The sequence below is a fragment of the Tachyglossus aculeatus genome, chromosome 2 (assembly GCF_015852505.1).
Source record: "Tachyglossus aculeatus isolate mTacAcu1 chromosome 2, mTacAcu1.pri, whole genome shotgun sequence".
NCBI lineage: Eukaryota > Metazoa > Chordata > Mammalia > Monotremata > Tachyglossidae > Tachyglossus > Tachyglossus aculeatus.
In genome coordinates this window covers 106,470,449-106,490,602 of record NC_052067.1, presented here as the reverse complement: position 1 = coordinate 106,490,602, position 20,154 = coordinate 106,470,449, and the positions used below count along the sequence as shown (strand labels likewise).

Sequence of the window (20,154 nt, the reverse complement as noted above, 5' to 3'; positions counted from 1 at the left end):
CCCCGCCCCCCATTCCACCATTTCCAACCCTTTTCTCAGATTGGCTGTTCCAGCTGGAAGGTCTCTCTATACTTCTTTTCTTTTCTTCTTTAGTGGTATCTGTTGAGCTCTTACTATGTGTCAAGCACTGTAACAAGTTTTTTGGCAGTTACAATCTAATCAGGTTGGACACAGTCCATAACCCACATAGGGCTCACAGCCTTAACCCCCATTTTACAGACAAGGTAATTGAGGCACAGAGAAGCTGAGTGACTAGCCCAAGGTTACAAGTGGTGGTGCTGGAATCAGAATCCAGGTTCTTTTGGCTCCCAGGCCTGTGCTCTATCCAGTAGGCCAAGCTGTTTCTCTCAGCAGGGGATACCTAGATTCAATCAATTAATCAATCGCATTTATTGAGTGCTTACTATATGCAAAGCACTGTAGTAAGTACTTGGGAGAGTGCAATATAACAGAGTTGGTGAGCATGTTCCCTTTCTACAACGAGCTTACAGTCTCGATAAGGAAGAGTTTCTTCAGCCTTTGGCAACCTCTAAAGTTTCTCCTTCCCCTATCCTCCGAGTGAAGGTGCAACTTATGTGATTGCCACACTGTTTGAAATGAATTTGGATAAATACCAGCAGAGAGATCAAGCTTCTCATTAGTATGAGGCATGTGAAAGAACTGTAGGCCAGAAGGAAGGAGGGAGAGAGATCAGAGTCAGTTAATGACTGCATCTGCCTTTTGTACCCCTCAGATATAGGAGACAGGAAATATTGGGGTCATAGAGAGGGTAACAGATATTCACACCACTTAGTAGGTGCCACTAGAGAAATAGTGGTGGAGTCATGAAGGATTTTAGCTTATGAACCTTTTGGAAGACTCTATCTCATCGAATGTCAAGGATTCTCAAATTTTACAATGTCTTTATTGATCATTAATACTCATGCAGTCTTCCGAAGAAAACCTAAGTTCTAGAATGGAATAGAATTTAACCCATCAAGACGTTTTCCCAAAAGTGAAAAAAAAAAGAATTATGAACTAGAGCTGACATTGTAACACTGACATGGAAAGAAAAGATAGCAGGAATCATTGTTGGCATAGTTTCCTTGTGTAGTTGAATATACACAAAGCAAGCCTCATAACTCTTAATAGCTCTTGGGTTTTGTTTTTAGGCACACAAATGCTGTCTATTTCTCAGTTAGAAAACTATGAAAATCAATTTGGTGATGAAAATTTTTGTCATAGTTTTCCTTGATATAGAACTGGCAGTCTTTTCTTTTTGTTTTAGAAATAGACAATGCAGTCCTGTTCCCTGGTCCTTCTATGTATATTCCTCACCCACTGCACAGCAGACTACAATAGTAAGTCTCACTTTACATTCTGTTCACATCAATATTTTCCTAACATAATTGGAGAAGTGTTTGTTCTTTGGTGATGACCATGCTATAAAGAACAAAATTTCACAGGAGAAGCAGAGTTTATGGTATATACTTGTCTCTCAAGCGCATTCCACTAAGTTATAATTGTGATACTTGTAAAGTGCTTACTATGTGTCAAGCACTGTTCTAAGCACTGGGGTTTTTCTCAAGCAGATTTAATGGCTTATGTATTGTTCATTTGCAGTTCATTACTATGTGGCAAAAGAAGGTGAAGCTTTGATTGTGGCTTGCCCTTTATATCCACAAGCTGGCTTCCAAATTGATTGGTATGTTACACAAACAAATGAAAGCATTCCTGCCAGAGAAGGAGAACGCAGATATTCCTCCAGAGATATGCTCAAGTTCCTACCAACTTTGGTAGAAGATGCTGAAAACTACACTTGTATCCAGCAAAGGTAAGATGAATACAAAACTCATCTTCCCAGATAAACCCTCTCCTCCCCCTGACTTTCTCATCACTGTAGACAGCACCACCATCCTCCTAGACTTACAAGCCCATGACCTTGGCATTATCCTCAACTCATCTCTCTCATTCAACCCACATACTCAATCTGTCACCAAATCCTGTGGTTCAACCTTCACGACAAAGCTGAAATTAGTCCTTTTCTTTCCATTCAAACTGCTACTCCTCTGATTCACTCATTCATTCATTCAATCATATTTATTGAGTGCTTACTGTGTGCACAGCACTGTACTAAGCGCTTGGGAAGTACAAATCGGCAACATAGAGAATGGTCCCTACCCAACAATGGACTCACAGTCTAGAAGGGGAAGACAGACAACAAAACAAAATAAGTAGACAGTTGTCAATATTATCAGAATAAATAGAATTATAGCTATATACACATCATTAATAAAATGAATAGAGTAATAAATATGTAGAAAATATAGAGTAATAAACATGTACGAATATATACAAGTGCTTTAGGGAAGGGGAAGAGGGTAGGGCAGAGGGAGGGAGGGGAGCAATGAGGAGGGAAGGAGGAGGAGGAGGAGAGGAAAAAGGGGGGCTCAGTCTGGGAAGGCCTTCTGGAGGAGGTGAGCTCTCAGAAGGGCTTTGAAGGGAGGAAGAGAATTAGTTTGGTGGATGTGTGGAGGGAGGACATTCCAGGCCAGAGGTAGGACGTGGGTCAGGGGTCAATGGCAGGACAGGTGAGAACGAGGCACAGTGAGGAGGTTAGTGGCAGAGGAGCAGAGTGTGCGGGCTGGGCTGTAGAAGGAGAGAAGGGAGGTGAGGTAGGAGGTGGCGAGATGATGGAGGGGCTTGAAGCTGATAATGAGGAGTTTTTGCTTGATTTGAAGGTTGATAGGCAATCACTGGAGATTCCATTCAAACTGCTACTCCTCTGATCAAAGCACTTATCCTCTCCTGCATTTGCATAATAATAATTTCGACTTCTCTGACTCCTGTATCTTTCCATTCTAGACCATAATTCATTCTTCTGTGCAAATCATTTTTCTAAAAAAACATTCAGTCCATGTATCCCCATTCCTCAAGAACCTCCAGTGATTGCCTATCCACCTCCACATTGGTTTTAAAGCTCTCAATCAACTCTCCCCCTCCTACGTTACCTCACTGATTTCCCACTACAGCCCAGTCCACACACTTTGCTCCTCTAGCTCCAGCTTGCTCACTGTGTCCCAATCTTATCTATCTCACTGCTGACCCCTTTCTCACAACCTCCCTCTGGCCTGGATCTCCCTCCCCCTCCATATTTGCAAGACCACCACTCTCCTCATGTTCACAGCCTTATAGAGGTCACATTTCCTCCAAGAGACCTTTCCTGATTAACCCCTCTTTTCCTGACTGCCTCTCCCTTCTGTGTCATCTAGGCACTTGGATCTGTACCCTTTGGGCCCTTGATATTCAACCCCACCCTAGCCCCACAACACATGTACATATCTGTAAATTATTTATTCATATTAATGTCTGTCTCCCCCTCTAAACTGTGAGCTCACTGTAGGCAGGGAACATGTTTAGTACCTCTGTTGTACTGTACTCTCCCAAGTTATTAGCTCAGTGATCTGCACACATCCAAGCCGTCACCAAAACCTGCTGGTCTCACCTCTGCAATATTGCCAAGATCCACCCTTTCCTCTCCATCCAAATCGCTACCCTGCTCATTCAAGTTCTCATCCTATCCTGTCTGGATTACTGTATCAGCATCCTTTCTGATCTCCCATCCTCCTGTCTCTCCCTATTTCAATCCATACTTCACACCGCTGCCCGGTTTGTCTTTGTCCAGAAACGCTCTGGGCATGTTACTCCCCTCCTCAAAAATCTCCAGTGGCTACCAATCAACCTACATATCAGGCAAAAACTCCTCACCCTCGGCTTCAAGGCTCTCCATCACCTTGCCCCCTCCTACCTCACCTCCCTTCTCTCCTTCTACAGCTCAGCCTGCACCCTCCACTCCTCTGCTACTAATCTCCTCACCGTGCCTCGTTCTCGCCTGTCCCGCCGTCGACCCCCGGCCCACGTCATCCCCCTGGCCTGAAATGCCCTCCCTCCGCACATCTGCCAAGCTAGCTCTCTTTCTCCCTTCAAGGCCTTACTGAGAGCTTACCTCCTCCAGGAGGCCTTCCCAGACTGAGCCCCCTCCTTCCTCTAGCCCTCCTCCCCCTCCCCATCCCCCCTGCTTTACCTCCTTCCCCTCCCCACAGCACCTGTAAATATGTATATATATTTGTATGAATTTATTACTCTATTCATTTATTTATTTTATTTGTGCATAATTATCCTATTTATTTTATTTTGTTAATATGTTTTGTTTCGTTCTCTGTCTCCCCCTTCTAGACTGTGAGCCCACTGTTGGGTAGGGACCATCTCTATATGTTGCCAACTTGTACTTCCCAAGCGCTTAGTACAGTGCTCTGCACACAGTAAGCGCTCAATAAATATGATTGAATGAATGAATGAATGAACATCAAGTGCTCAGTAAATACCATTGATGGACTGAAATACCAAATGATAAATCAGTCATTTCAAGGACATGGAACTATGATCTCTGCTTTGAACTTCCCTCTTTCCCTGCAGGTGAGCCTCCATATCTTGCTTCTGCTCCTCAATCAGTTAACCAATAGCTTATGTGTTTACTGGGCAGGAAGTGTCAGAAAGTTGGTAGCAGGAAGCAGGTAGTGAGTATACCCAAAAAACCCTATTATTTGTCTTCTCAAATTGGTTTGATGTGGATCAGATAGGAAACTGTGATAAAATGTAAGTTCCTTAAGGGCAGGGATCACATAGTCTAGTTAGATTATACTCTGTCAAGTTCTTTATTGAGCAGTTGGTTCTCAGTAAATACTACTGATTGATAAACTGATAAATAAAACTGATTGTTTAATAGAGAAAGGAATTACACAATAAAAATATATAATGACAGCATCCAACACCACGATGTTCTGCATTTGGAAAAAGCTTTTACCAATTAATCGTTGTCAATCAAAAAAAGGATTTGAACACATCAGATTTGCAAGGGGAAACACAAAGTTGACAAGCCTATGAAAAAAGTTCATTCTTTGATACATGGAGAAAAAAGAGTAAATTGCTAAAATAAGAATAATACTAATGGACATTTTTGGCCTCGTGGATAGAGAAGCATGAGTTAGTGAATAGCAAACAGGTCTGGAAGTCAGAAGGACCTGGTTTCTAATCCTGACTCCACCACTCATCTGCTGTGTGACCTTGGACAAGTCACTTCATTTCTCTGGGCCTCAGTTCCCTCACCTGTAAAATGGGGATTACTATGAGCTTCATATGGGGCAGGGACTGTGTCCAACCCAACTATCTTGTATCTACCCCAATGTTTAAAACAGTGCCTGGAACATAATAAATGCTTAACAAATACTATTATTATTATTATTGTTATTATTATTATTAATAATAATAATAAATACTGTAGAAATAGATCCAAACTAGTACAGAAGATTACAAATGTGATTGTTCCAAATATAAGGAAAGGTCACAGAAGGCATTGACCAAGTCTCACCCTTTTGGAAAATGGTTTTCACACGTGGCATAAGAAGTACTATAATAAAGCCTGCCTACTCTGTGCACTCTGGGCCCCACCAGAAGCATGCCTGACAAGCACCAGACAATATGAGGTGGGTGTAAATTACTCTCACTTAAATCATTTTCCTGGCCTAGTCAATCTCAAGATCTTCATGATGGGACTAGGGCTCCACAATTCTTTATTCTGGGAGATTCCATCGTAGCCCTCAAAAAGAAAAATAAAGCAGTGGCAAATGGAGAAAGCCCCTCTCAGGGCTGCACCTGGAGAGTTTCCAGTACTCTACCAGTCTTGACTATGGGAGGGAAAGTCAAGCAGAAGCATATCCATTTTATTCCTAGTTTGGGCAGTGGCTGGCAAGGGGAAGGCAATCTGCTACAAGTCAAAACTCCCCTGTGCTGGGCAGCAGCAGCATGGGAGAGAGTCGAGGGCAGAGACTCAGGTTTATTGTGGGGAAAGAGGCAATGGTAAACCACTTCTGCATTTTTACCTAGAAAACTCTATGGATACACTGCCAGAACAATGGCAGATGGAAGGGGGGCATTCTGGGAGAGTTGTGTCCATGGCATCACTATGGGTCGGCGATGATTCGATGGCATAAGACAAAAAAAAAGGGGGGAGAAATATCCCAGGAAGATTTTGACGACTTGAAATTGATTAAAAGAGCATGAGCATTCAATAGGTCAGAATCAGAACAAATCACTTTCCCTCTTTAACTTACTCTTCGGGTTAGCACTCTTGCTGGGACACTTCTCTCATTTAACTGAATTTCTCAAATCCCGTTGCTTTCAGTTCCAAAGAATAAAAACCTTATGGAAGGCATTGCTCAGGAATGCTGCATTTTTTTTAAATGACTTGTCTTATTTTATCAGCAACAATTCCAGGGAATCTGCATTGGTGAATGTGAAGATATACCCCAAACAAGCTGGCTGTGTCACCCCAAATGATTTGATCTATCGGTTTCCAAATGAGTTATCAACCATCTATTGCCCTAATCTTGATACCTATAATAATTCAGGTGACATTCAGTGGTTTCAGGTAACTATAAACCAATAATGCTATACATAGAAATCAAGTCATTGTTAAAATTGAGTGATTTAAAGGTTGCTCTCCAACACTGAATGGAATTTTCCCCCTCAGAACTGCAAACCCTTGCGTGACGCAAAATATTTCTCAAGGAAGGACTTCTTGCTGATCATAGGTGCAACTGAAGCCGATTCAGGAAATTACACCTGCCACTTTGTCCACAATGAAAAAGGAACTATTTATCCAGTGACTGCAACAGTAGAATTCAAATTTAAAGGTAAGGTGACCATCTGGCATTTATTTCTGAGTCTTTGTGGAAGAAAAGCAAGGAAGCTTTTTTGGTACGCTAAATAAAACAAAAAAAAGTTCACTGGTGCTAACCTTGATTTAAAAAAATAAAATAAAATTTGTCATTAATTGGTCATTCCATCAGTGTGTTGTTGTCCAGAAGCTGTGTGTGTGTGTGTGTGTGTGTGTGTGTGTGTGTGTACATACGTGCATGTGTGTATGTGTATGCATGCCATTGGGTTCTGTGAGGTCCTGGTTTACAAGAGTTTGTTTAGATGTCAACTCAACTTGTGTTTGTTAATGCCATTTTTGTAGAGTGCTTTTATTTTTCCAAACTACTCTTATAGCTGTTGTCTCATTTTAAACCTCACAACAAGACTTTAAGGTAAGGAGAGGCAGGTCTGATTATCTTCACTTTACAAATGAGTCCCAATAATGTTAAGTAACTCATCAACATCATGCAGTAAGCAAGTGGCAGATCTGGGACAAGAATCTAAGTCTCCTAACACTCAGGCCCACAGTCTTTCCAGTAGCCCACATTGTCTCCACAAGTTATAGAGTCAAATTGTGTCATATTGGTTGTCTGTGATGTTTTACGGAGGATATGACAGAGGGAATTTCAAAACATTTTCAGTACTACAGATTTTTTTTTTGTCAGCTTACAGAATTTCCATGACATCTATTTCTCCATGTATAAACACTCCCTTTCCTATTCTAGCCATCTGATTCCTGGTCCACCCACTGTCATTTTCTCCCTCTGTTTCCAACAGTCAGGAAAAAAATATACCAACACCTGCCCTCATTAAATACAACTTCTCCACAAACTAGATTTCCATTAGATTTCTATAGAAGCAGCATGGCCTAGTGGAAAGAGCATGAACCTGGGAGTCAGAGGATATGGGTTATAATCCTGGTTCTGTCACATGGGTCACTTAACTTCTCTGTGCCTCAGTTACCTCATCTGTAAAATGGGAATCAAGACTGTGAGCCCCAGTGCTCTGCACATAGTAAGCACTCAATATATACGATTGATGATGATGACAGGGACTGTGTCTGACTTAATTACGTTGTATCTACCCTGTGCTTAGAACAGTACTTGACTCATAGTAAGAGCTTGACAAATGCCACAATTATTATTATTATTATTTCATTATTGTTATTATTAGGTTCTAAATGGAAAAGATAAGAGAAGCAGAGCTTGAGTAGATCACTTTCCCAATAGGCTTCATTGCCCTGGGCCCCACATCTGCAGGGAGGTTTGCCAAGCTGTCTGTACCACCGGTGACATTTGCACACAGTTTTCTCTGTGGTGGGAGAGACAGAGCTCGGTAGTCCTGTCCCTCCTTCACTCCTCAGAAGTGGCACAATATGGCCAAATGAAAAGAGCACAGACCTGGGAGTCAGAAGGTTGTGGGTTCTAATCCTGGCTCTTGTGACTTTGAGCAAAATCACTTCATTTCTCTGTGTCTCAGTTACCTCATCTACAAAATGGGGATTGAGACTATGAGCCCCATGTGAGTCGGAGGCTATGTCCAACCTTATATGTTTATAGCCACCGCAGTGCTTAGTACAGTGCCTGGCACACAGTAAATGCTTAACAAATACCACAATTATTATTATTGTAATTTACTTTAATTTCTACCTCCTCACATAGACTGTAATCTCCTTGTGGGCAGGGTTCGTGTCTACCAATTCAATTATATTGTGCTTTCCCAAGTTCTTAGCGCAGTATTCTGCACACAGTAGGCACTCAGTAGGCACTGCTTGTCCTTTCCCATTTGCTCAGTACAGTGCTCTGAACAGAGAAAGTGCTCATAAATAGCATTGACTGATTAGTTTTTTTAAATTCATTCATTCAGTTGTATTTATTGGGAACTTACGGCATGCAAAGCACTGTGCTAAGCACTTGGGAGAGTACAATTCAGCAACAGACACATTCTCTGCCCACAAGTACCTCACATCTATACTCTGTTTTGTATCTGCTTTCCCCTTTAGACTGCAAGCTCCTTAAGTCTAGAGACTGTGTCTTGTACTTGTTTTGATTGTTTTCCAGAGCCTAGTAAAGCACCCTGGACATAGGAAGGACCCAATCAAGTCTGTTAATGGTGAGATATCCTCTGAATCCAGTAGCCACACTTGAGTGAATTGGTGAAAGTCCCTCAACATGCACCAAGGATTTAAAATTCTATCCCTTCTTGGAACAGACTGGATTCCTCAGGGAATTTCACCATTTCCTCCAATTCTCCGGATTAATGGAGTTGGCTGGGGTTCAAAACACATCTTCCTGGGAATTCTCTAGACTGAGACCCCTCTTCTCACCCCAGATTTGATCTTCCCTTTTAATTAATTTATTCATTCACTCAATTTATTCAATCACATTTATTGTGTGCAGAGCACTGTACTAAGCACTTGGAAGAATACAATATAACAATAAGCAGACACATTCCCTTTCCACAACGAATTTACACTCTAGAAGGGGAGGCAGACTTTAATATAGATAAATAAATTACAGGTTTGTCCATAAGTGTGATGGGCTTGGAGTGGGGATGAATAAAGGGAGCATGTCAGGGTGACACAGAAGGGAGTGGGAGAAGAGGAAGGGAGGGCTTAGTCTGGGAAGGCCTCTTGGAGGAGATGTCTGTTTTCAGTAAGGCTTTGTAGTGGGGGAAAGTAATTGTCTGTCAGATATGAGGAAGGAGGGCATTCCAGGCCAGAGGCAGGACATGGCAAGAGGTTGGTGGTGAAATAGACAAGATCGAGGGACAGTGAGAAGGTTAGCACTAGAGGAAAAAAGTATTAGCGCTGGGTTCTAGTAGGAACAGTGGTGAAGTGAGGTAGGAGGGGGCAAGGTGATTGAATGCTTTAAAGCCAAAAGTGAGGAGTTTTTGTTTGATGTGGCGGTGAATGGGCACAAACTGGAGGTTCTTGAGGAGTGGGGAAAAGGGCATGAACCTTTTCGTAGAAAAATGATTCAGGCAGCAGAGTGAAGTGTGGACTGGAGTGGGGAGAAACAGGCAGCAGGGAGCTCAGAAAAGTGGCTGATACAGTAATCAAGTGCTTTGCCCCCAGTAAGTGCTCAGCAAATACGATTGAATGAATGAATGAATAATCAAAGCAGGATAGGATAAATTACTTTCCCCACACACTCCTGGGCTCCTCTTGGATTGCAGTGCCATTCAGGAATCTGAATGCCATTCAGAAATAAATTCCCGACTGGAATAAATCCCGACTGGATTACTGCATCAGCCTCCTCTCTGATCTCCCGTCCTCCTGTCTCCCCCCACTTCAGTCTATACTTCTCGCTGCTGCCCGGATCACTTTTGTGCAGAAATGCTCTGGACATGTTACTCCACTCCTCAAAAATCTCCAGTGGTTGCCTGTCAACCTACACATCAAGCAAAAACTCCTCACTCTCGGCTTCAAGGCTCTCCATCACCTCGCCCCCTCCTACCTCACCTCCCTTCTCTCCTTCTACAGCCCAGCCCACACCCTCCAATCCTCTGCCACTAACCTCCTCACTGTACCTTGTTCTTGCCTGTCCCACAATCGACCCCCTGGCCCACATCCTCCCCCTGTCCTGAAATGCCCTCCCTCCGCACAGCCGGCAAGCTAGCTCTCTTCCTCCCTTCGAAGCCCTACTGAGAGCTCACCTCCTCCAAGAGGCCTTCCCAGACTGAGCCCCCTTAATAATAATAATAATAATAATGGCATTTATTAAGCGCTTACTATGTGCAAAGCACTGTTCTAAGCGCTGGGGAGTTTACAAGGTGATCAGGTTGTCCCACGGGGGGCTCACAGTCTTAATCCCTTCTCCCCTCCTTAACTTCCATCTTCAACCGCTCACTCTCCACTGGTTCCTTCCCCTCTGCCTTCAAACATGCCCATGTCTCTCCCATCCTAAAAAAAACCCCTCTCTTGACCCCACCTCACCTTCTAGTTATCGTCCCATATCCCTCCTACCATTCCTTTCCAAACTCCTTGAACGAGTTGTCTACACGCGCTGCCTAGAATTCCTCAACAACAACTCTCTCCTCGACCCCCTCCAGTCTGGATTCCGTCCCCTTCATTCCACGGAAACTGCGCTCTCAAAGGTCACCAATGACCTCCTGCTTGCCAAATCCAACGGCTCATACTCTGTCCTAATCCTCCTCGACCTCTCAGCTGCCTTTGACACTGTGGACCACCCCCTTCTCCTCCACACGTTATCTGACCTTGGCTTCACAGACTCCGTCCTCTCCTGGTTCTCCTCTTATCTCTCCGGTCGTTCTTTCTCAGTCTCTTTTGCAGGCTCCTCCTCCCCCTCCCATCCTCTTACGGTGGGGGTTCCCCAAGGTTCAGTTCTTGGTCCCCTTCTGTTCTCAATATACACTCACTCCCTTGGTGACCTCATTCGCTCCCACGGCTTCAACTATCATCTCTACGCTGATGACACCCAGATCTACATCTCTGCCCCTGCTCTCTCCCCCTCCCTCCAGGCTCGCATCTCCTCCTGCCTTCAGGACATCTCCATCTGGATGTCCGCCCGCCACCTAAAGCTCAACATGTCGAAGACTGAGCTCCTTGTCTTCCCTCCCAAACCTTGTCCTCTCCCTGACTTTCCCATCTCTGTTGACGGCACTATCATCCTTCCCGTCTCACAAGCCCGCAACCTTGGTGTCATCCTCGACTCTGCTCTCTCATTCACCCCTCACATCCAAGCCGTCACCAAAACCTGCCGGTCTCAGCTCCGCAACATTGCCAAAATCCGCCCTTTCCTCTCCATCCAAACTGCTACCCTGCTCATTCAAGCTCTCATCCTATCCCGTCTGGACTACTGCACTAGCCTTCTCTCTGATCTCCCATCCTCGTGTCTCTCTCCACTTCAATCCATACTTCATGCTGCTGCCCGGATTATCTTTGTCCAGAAACGCTCTGGACATATTACTCCCCTCCTCAAAAACCTCCAATGGCTACCGATCAATCTGCGCATCAGGCAGAAACTCCTCACCCTGGGCTTCAAGGCTCTCCATCACCTCGCCCCCTCCTACCTCACCTCCCTTCTCTCCTTCTACTGCCCAGCCCGCACCCTCCGCTCCTCCACCACTAATCTCCTCACTGTACCTCGCTCTCGCCTGTCCCGCCATCGACCCCCGGCCCACGTCATCCCCCGGGCCTGGAATGCCCTCCCTCTGCCCATCCGCCAAGCTAGCTCTCTTCCTCCCTTCAAGGCCCTGCTGAGAGCTCACCTCCTCCAGGAGGCCTTCCCAGACTGAGCCCCTTCTTTCCTCTCCCCCTCTCCATCCCCCCGTCTTACCTCCTTCCCTTCCCCACAGCACCTGTATATATGTATATATGGTTGTACATATTTATTACTCTATTTATTTATTTATTTATTTATTTTACTTGTACATTTCTATCCTACTTATTTTATTTTGTTGGTATGTTTGGTTCTGTTCTCTGTCTCCCCCTTTTAGACTGTGAGCCCACTGTTGGGTAGGGACTGTCTCTATGTGATGCCAATTTGTACTTCCCAAGCGCTTAGTACAGTGCTCTGCACATAGTAAGCACTCAATAAATACGATTGATTGATTGATTAATCCCCATTTTACAGATGAGGTAACTGAGGCCCAGAGAAGTTAAGTGACTTGCCCAAAGTCACACAGCTGACCAGTGGCAGAGCCGGGATTTGAACCCCTGACCTCTGACGTCAAAGCCCGTGCTCTTTCCACTGAGCCACGCTGCTTCCCTTTTTCCTCTCCTCCTCCCCATCCCCCCACCCTACCTCCTTCCCCTCCCTGTTTGTTTGTACAGATATATTACTCTATTAATTTTATTTGTACATATTTACTATTCTATTCATTTTGTTAATGATGTGCATTTAGCTTTAATTCTATTTTTTCTGACGACTTGACACCTATCCACATGTTTTGTTTTTTTGTCTGTCTCCCCCTTGTAGACTGTGAGCCCGTTGTTGGGTAGGAACCGTCTCTAAATGTTGCCAACTTGTACTTTCCAAGTGCTTAGTACAGTGCTCTGCGCACAGTAAGCACTCAATAAATATGATTGAATGAATGAATGAATGAATCCAGGGGCTGCAGGCTTGCTAAGGCTCACAAAGCTAAATGTGTGAAACCCACCTTCCTGGTTCCTAGCATATCCCTAGTGACAAAAGGCTCAGATACTCTAGCCACTCCCTGAAAGTGGGGTGCAAGGGATACAGAAGGAAGAGAATGGAGAGGGGTCCAATTAAATGGTGATATTTGAAAAGTGCTTACATTGTACCACGCACTGTACTAAATTCTGGGCTAGATAAAAGATAATCAGGTTGGACCCAGTCCCTTTCCCTTATGGGGCTCACAATCTAAAGAGGGAGGTAGAAGAGGTATTTGATATCCAATTTATAGATGAAGAAATTGAGGCTTGGAGAAGTTAAGTGACTTGCCCAAGGTCACCCAACAGGCACGTAGAAGAGCCAGGATTAGAACCCACATCTTCTGACTCCCAGATTGGTGCTTTAGACCATGGGCAAAAGATACCTGTGCAGCCAGAATATTAGCCTAATGGAGAGTCAAGCCCGTTGTTGGGTAGGGACCATCTCTATAAGTTGCCGACTTGTACTTCCCGAGCGCTTAGTACAGTGCTCTGCGCACAGTAAATGCTCAATAAATACGATTGAATGAATGAATGAATTTAATCTGGTAGCCTGAGCAGAGTATTTATACAGCTGTAGTTGGAGAAAATGGCACTTTTTAATCTAACTAGGCAAGTGCCAACCTGAAAGTCCATAAAGGTGGAAGTTCTAGGTTTGTCAGTGTTGTTTCTTGCTATGCAGATGGGGGCTCCGTGTTTGGGAACCGGCGAATGCCCAGGATTGGCTGTGTTGTAACAATTGGGAACCTTTTTCTGCTTCTACCCTGGTGCTTTTGGGTTTAACATTGTGGATGCTTCTTGTTATAATGAATATCTTATTCTCTTTTTTTATCCTTCATTTCATCAGAGAGACGAACCTCACTTCATCCCAAAATTAAAATCCCTCCTAACAATGCTGTGGAAAAAGTGAAACTTGGTAAGTGATTGGCTGCCATGTTTATTTTGATAAATCAATTGATGGCATTTATTGAGTGCCTATTACATGCAGATAAAGTTGTCTCTATCAATTTAGAGGTGGGAGGTATGGAATAAACAGGAGGTGAGCTTGAAGTGAATCTCAAAAGTCTAGAGAAGCAGCATGGCTTAGTGGAAAGAGCACTGGTACGGGAGTCAGAAGGGCCTGGGATCTAATCCCAGCTCTACCACTTGTCTGCTGTGAGACCTTCAGCACGTCACTTAATTTCTCTGTGTCTCAGTTACCTCACCTGTAAAATGGGGATTTAAGACTGTGAGCCCCACATGGGACAACCTGATTATCTTGTACCTACCCCAGTGCTTAGAATAGCGTTTGGCACATAGTAAATGCTTAACAAATACCATCATCATTATTATTATTATCCAGGGAGGAGAAGGAATGGGAGTGCAAAATTATGAGCCTTGACCGAAAAAATCTGCCCAAATAAGCAGCATGGTTCAGTGAAAAGGGCATGGGCTTTGGAGTCGGAGGTCATGGGTTTAAATCCCAGCTCCGCCAATTGTCAGCTGTGTGACTTTGGGCAAATCACTTAACTTCTCTGTGCCTCAGTTACCTCATCTGTAAAATGGAGATTAAGACTGTGAGCCCCCCATGGGACAATCTGATCACCTTGTAACCTTCTCAGCACTTAGAACAGTGATTTGCACACAGTAAACACTTAATAAGTGCCATTATTATTATTATAGAGTGCTTACTACGTGCAGAGGTTGGGAGAGTACAGTACAATAGAGGTTGAAGACATGATGCCTTCCTTCAAGGATCCTACAGTCTAATGCTAACCTAGGGTAAGCCTCTGCGTGCTTCAAGAGGAGAATAAACAGAGGCAACCAGGAGTTTGTTCTTGTCTCTGTAGCTCAGGGACTGCTTAGGACAAAACACTTGTATAAAATATAGTGATGACTCCCTATTGTGGGAGGAGAGAGTAAGCTGGGAGGAGAATGAAATGAGGTGGTGGGAGAGTAGAAGAATAAAAGCCTCATTTGGGGCCAAAGGGTTTCCAGGGTACATCAAATCCTATGTGGAATAAGTTGAACACTGTGTGGCTTTTAACTCTTTCAATTCCTGTCTAGGTGCCCCTGTAGCCATTTCCTGTTCAGCCTGCTTTGGGACAGGTCCCCAGGAGATAGCTATTCTCAAGTGGCTTGTTGATGACACCATTATTCATAGCTTCAAGGACTCCAGATTTCATGAGTATCCAGAAGAAATGCTTTCAGCAAGGTAGGATTACAAATGTTGAAAATTTCTGTCCCTTTCTCCTCCCCAGTGTTTTTAAAACTTTTAAGAAACCATGAAATATAACAAGTTTTCTTTCCTTTCCACTAATCTTAGCAATCAACTCTCTTGCATGAACAACACATTAAAAATCACACGAGTGGAAGACAATGATTTCTCTTCTGAGTTTCAATGTGTGGCCATAAACCAGCATGGATGGACAGCACACTATATTACATTAAAAAAGAAAGAGTCATGTAAGAAGCAAAGGCCTTGATTTTGCTTGAGGGAGGGGAGAGGGTGCGCTTAAGTGATCTTGAAGTAGAGGGGCAAGGACCCTGGGTTTCTGATTCTGTTTCCTAAATGGAGGGTTGGGTCATCTCCAGACAACACCCTAGGAAACTGGACCAATTCAAAGCTTTGGGGTGTGACATTTAGGAATGGAGTCTGGAAACAGCCCATTCCCCCATGCAACCTGTTTAGCTGCAGCCCAAGTTCAGGATAGCAGTTCCAAATTTGGGGAACCCCTGACTCTCTACCTGATCCACTACACCACTCCCCTTCCTAACTTCTGACAGAATTCTGCTTCCTCTTGTTCCTGCTTCTCCCTCCTTCCCTTGCCTCTTCCCAAATTCACCTATTTCTGGGAAGATCTGGTTACAACACAACCGCATAAACTAGAGAATTCACTTAACCCTGGATATTTCAATTATCTGAAGGGTCCAACTGGGGCCACCTCCTGAGGCCAATGGAGACAGTTCAAGCCAACTGTCCCACCACCAGTAACTGGCCTTTCTGAAGCCACTGATCTCACCCTGCCCCTGACTCTGAGTGGTGAAATCAAGGAGGCCAATGTGGTCACCTCCTGACCCCTCCTTCAGATGTATCCTGTGATCATTTCTCATTGCTTAGGCAGCCACTCCATCAGGGATTTCCTATTTAACCATCTCCATTTCTAGTGCCATATAAGTTTGGGGGTAAACTATTTTGTTTGTCTAGACAAGTGTCTGTCTGGATTGGTTTGGTTCAGTTTTACCCAGATGCTAAGATGACTTGTTATCCTGTTTCTACCTCCCTGATTCAGGGCAGAAAATTGCTCTTGTGTTATTAATGAATTGGGTTGTCTCCATCTACCGATTCCTCTCTATTCCTGTGCAATTCAGTATTATTCTTTTTCTGATGTATGCAATAAATAAAAGTCGATGCAGCCAGTGTTTACTGTTGCTTTTACGTTGCGTTGTTTTGTGTGAAAGTTATGATGCACCCCACAGTTTTCTAGCACTCTTGATAGAAGGGTAATCCTCTCCCACCGGTCACAGCCCCAGAACCTGGGGATCAGAGCTGTAGCCAAAATGGCCCTGAGAAGGACAAGAAGGCAGTTATATTCCCCTGCCTCTTGATGGCAATTGGCACAGCTGCAACCCTTCCCCAGCCCTCAGTGCTGCAGAAGAGAGGTAAGCTATATCCAGGAGCCAGAGTCTACTTATCTGTAGTCTATTTGTTCTGTCTGAGGACCACAGAGGTGCCTCTAGTGTCATTGTCTGGACTGAAGGAGCCAGTGCGAGAGATGAAACCACCAGAACAAGGACAGTGCTAGCAGCAGGTAAAAAACACTGTAGATTAGAGCAGCTACAGGACAAGGTAAGAAACTGAAGCCACTTCCCCCATTCGATCAATCATATTAATTGAGCACTTGCTGTGTGCAGAGCACCATACTAAGTGCTGGGAAGAGTACAGTGTAACAGAGCTGGTAGACACATTCCTTACCCACACAGATCTTACAGCCTAGAGAAGGAGACCTAAATTAATATAAATAAATCAATTATGGATCTATTACATAAGTGCGGTAGGGCTGAAGGAGGGGTAAATAGAGGGTGCAAATCTAAGGGCAAGGGTGATGCAGAAGGGAGTAGTTGCAGAGAAATAGAGGGCTTAGTTGGGGAAGGCCTTGGAGGAGATGTGCCTTCAGTAAGGCTTTGAAGAGGGGAAGAGTGATCATCTGTCAGATATGAAGAGGAAGGACATTGCAGGCCAGAGACAGGATGTGGGAGAGAGTTCAGTGCAGGCTGGATTATAGTGGGAAAGCAGAGAGGTAAGAAAGGAGCGGGCAAGGTGATTGAGTGATTTAAACTCCCACCCTGCCTGATTCCTACTCTTCCAGGATCTATGTCTGAAATTCCGGCCAGCAAGCTACACTTCTCGCAGTTTCAGCAGCTGCTTCACTTACCTCTTATCCTTCTGCTGATGCTGCACAAGTCTGCTTGGTGCTAAGGACGTCTCGGTGAGCAAGTAGCTCAGTCTTTCTTACAGTGTTACTGTTTCTGTGTTTTGTGTCGATGTCGGTCTCCCATCTTTCTTTCCCACAGAGTACTCCTTCTCTCCAGACTTTCCCATCACTTTGTCCTTCTGTCATCATCTCCTATCTGGCCTTGTCTCCCTCTGTGTCCCTCTGTACCTCTTGTGGCCTCCTTGGTCTCTGTGTCCCTTATTACCCACTATCTCTTCCTCTAATACACCTGCTTTTGCTTCTCTCACACGTTTATTTTTCTTTTGATTGTGGAATCAAACATTTAGCTACATGTTCCATCTTATAGCTCAAAAAATCGAGGCTCTAAAAAAATCACCTGGCTTCCTCCACCCCCACCATGTAAGTATTTTTGTTTCCATCCTTCTGATACTGATGCCTCTTACCAGAGACTATTGGTGTATCTTCTTCCGTAGAGTTTCTTATTTCCCCTCCCTTCTTCTATCCCCTTCACAGAGCACCACATAAGGAGCTCCCACACATGGGTAATGTCAGAGGTCCCTAGAACAGATGTGCGATAGTGTGTCGTCTTTGACTTTGCGAAGACACGTGCGGAAGGCTTTTTACATTTTCTCCCAATCTGTCATCCTTGTTCCACCCAGTCTGTCCTCTACTAACTGTGCCTCCCTCCTCTCACTCTGCCTATACTTACCCCCACCACCCAGCTCTTCGAAGCATCATCTCCCCATGTCCCACCTCCCTGTCCCAACCCTTGCCCATTTGGATATGCCCATATGGCATTTTCTTTTCAGGCTTGTCCTGGCCCAGGCTCTCCATCCTTTCCGTGACATGTGGTTCATTTACAGTCCACAGTACAGACTCCCAAAGAGATAGCATAAACCTGGGAATCAGAAGGCCTTGGGTTCTAATCCCGGCTCTGCCACGTGTCAGTTGTGTGACCTTGGGCAAGTGATTTCTCTGGGCCTCAGTTACCTCATAGGTAAAATGGGGATTAAGAGTGTGAGCCCGAGTGTGAGTGTGAATGTGTGGGACAGGGACCATGTCTAAACTGTATCTACCCCAGTGCTTAGAACAGTGCTTGGCACATCTTCTTCTTTTTCAAATGCCGTCGAGTCGTTTCTGACCCATAGCGACTCCATGGACACACCCTCTCCAGAACATCCCATCTTCTGCTATAAAGTCATTCTGATATGTGTATCCATAGAGTTTTATTGGTAAAGGTACAGAAGTGGTTTACCATTGCCTTCTTCTGTGCAGTAAAAACTTGAGACCCTGCTGTTGTCTTTGATCGACAACTTGATTGCTCGATCATCTGCCTTTGATTCTTTACCATGCTGCTGCTGTCCAATACAGGTGAATCAACCTTGTCTAATGCTTCAGCTTAGGCCTTTCCATTATGGATAACTCTATATTCATTCACTCAATCATATTTATTGAGCACTTACTGTGTGCAGAGCACTGTACTAAGCGCTTGGGAAGTGCAAGTTGGCAACATATAGAGACGGTCCCTACCCAACAGTAGGCTCACTATATTGCATAGTTCTAAGCTTCATCAGCATACACAAACTCTCCTGCCACTCTAAGGCATCGATTCCTAGGAGAGGCTTGGCACGTAGTAAGCACTGAATGAATACTGTAATTATTATTTTCGTTATTATTAATGCCAGGACTGAACCAGGAGGGGAAAGAGGCCATGGCTGCCCAAGTCCCTGTTCTGCCCCCATGGCTCCCAGGTACTGGAAGGTGCCCATTGTAAAGGGAAACTGAAAGGCAAAGGAGGCAGTTTGGGGAGCTGCATCAAGGACAAGGTGGGTGGGTCTGGCCTGGCACAGGTTGGGGACAACGAGTGTTGGGGACAATGAGTGTTATGCAGCTCACAAGGGAGTGAAGAATAGGGCCGGAAGGGACCAGGGAGCCATGGAGACAGAGATTTCAATGATCTGTGGTGGAGGGCAGGACATTTTTTATTTTTTATGGTGTTTTGTTAAGCGCCTACTATGTGCCAGACACTGTACTAAGTGTTGTGGCAGATATAAGCTAATCAGGTTTGACACAGTCCATGTCCCACAGACTTAATCCCCATTTTAGAGCTGAGGTAACTGAGGCACAGAGACGTTAAGTGGCTTGCCCGAAGTCACACAGTCAAGTGGTGGAGTAGGATTAGAACCCAGGTCCTCTGACTTCTTGCTCTATGCAGTAGACCATATTGATTCCCAGGACATAATAATAACTGTGGTATACGTTAGGCACTGACTACATACCAGGCACTGTACAAAGCACTTGGGGCAGCGGGGGAATACAAGTAACCTGGGTTGGACACAGTCCATGTTCTACATGAGGCTCACAGTCTTATTCCCCATTTTACAGATGAGGTAACTGAGGCCCAGAGAAGAGAAGTGAATTGCCCAAGGTCATACAGCAGACAATTGGCAGAGCTGAGATTAGAACCCATGACCTTCTGACTAGTACAGTGCTCTGCACACAGTAAGCGCTCAATAAATAGGATTGATTGATTGACTCCCAGGCCTACGCTGTAGGAGGAAGGGTGAGAGGAGAGAGGAGGGCACAGAGGGCCAGTCAACAGGTGGACGAAAGGGGTGGAATGTGAAAAAGCTCATTTTGCATGTGTCATCACAGAGACAAAATGGCACCAAAGAAAGAGCTGCACCTCCTGCTGCAGCAATCAGTTCTTTGCAGAGGCAGCATGATCCAGCGAATCATCCTAGTTCAATTTTTTGCTTTCTCCTCCAGAAGGCCTTCAACCTTTGCTCTCTGTCAGGTCTCTATCTTAGCCCGCCGATGCCACATTTTCCCTCAACTTCCTTAGGC

The 20,154-nt window shown here is 44.6% G+C and overlaps 1 protein-coding gene across 1 annotated transcript in view; it reads left to right on the top strand.

Moving 5' to 3' along the window:
- Positions 1 to 1,583: 1,583 nt before the first annotated feature.
- IL1RL1 (interleukin 1 receptor like 1) overlaps positions 1,584 to 20,154 on the top strand; it is a 37,199-nt gene continuing 18,628 nt past the window's right edge. The window contains exons 1-6 of the mRNA XM_038762837.1: positions 1,584 to 1,813; positions 6,301 to 6,466; positions 6,569 to 6,731; positions 13,719 to 13,787; positions 14,918 to 15,065; positions 15,177 to 15,316. Coding sequence (XP_038618765.1) covers positions 1,584 to 1,813; positions 6,301 to 6,466; positions 6,569 to 6,731; positions 13,719 to 13,787; positions 14,918 to 15,065; positions 15,177 to 15,316 — 916 coding nt within the window. The remainder of the gene's footprint in view (positions 1,814 to 6,300; positions 6,467 to 6,568; positions 6,732 to 13,718; positions 13,788 to 14,917; positions 15,066 to 15,176; positions 15,317 to 20,154) is intronic.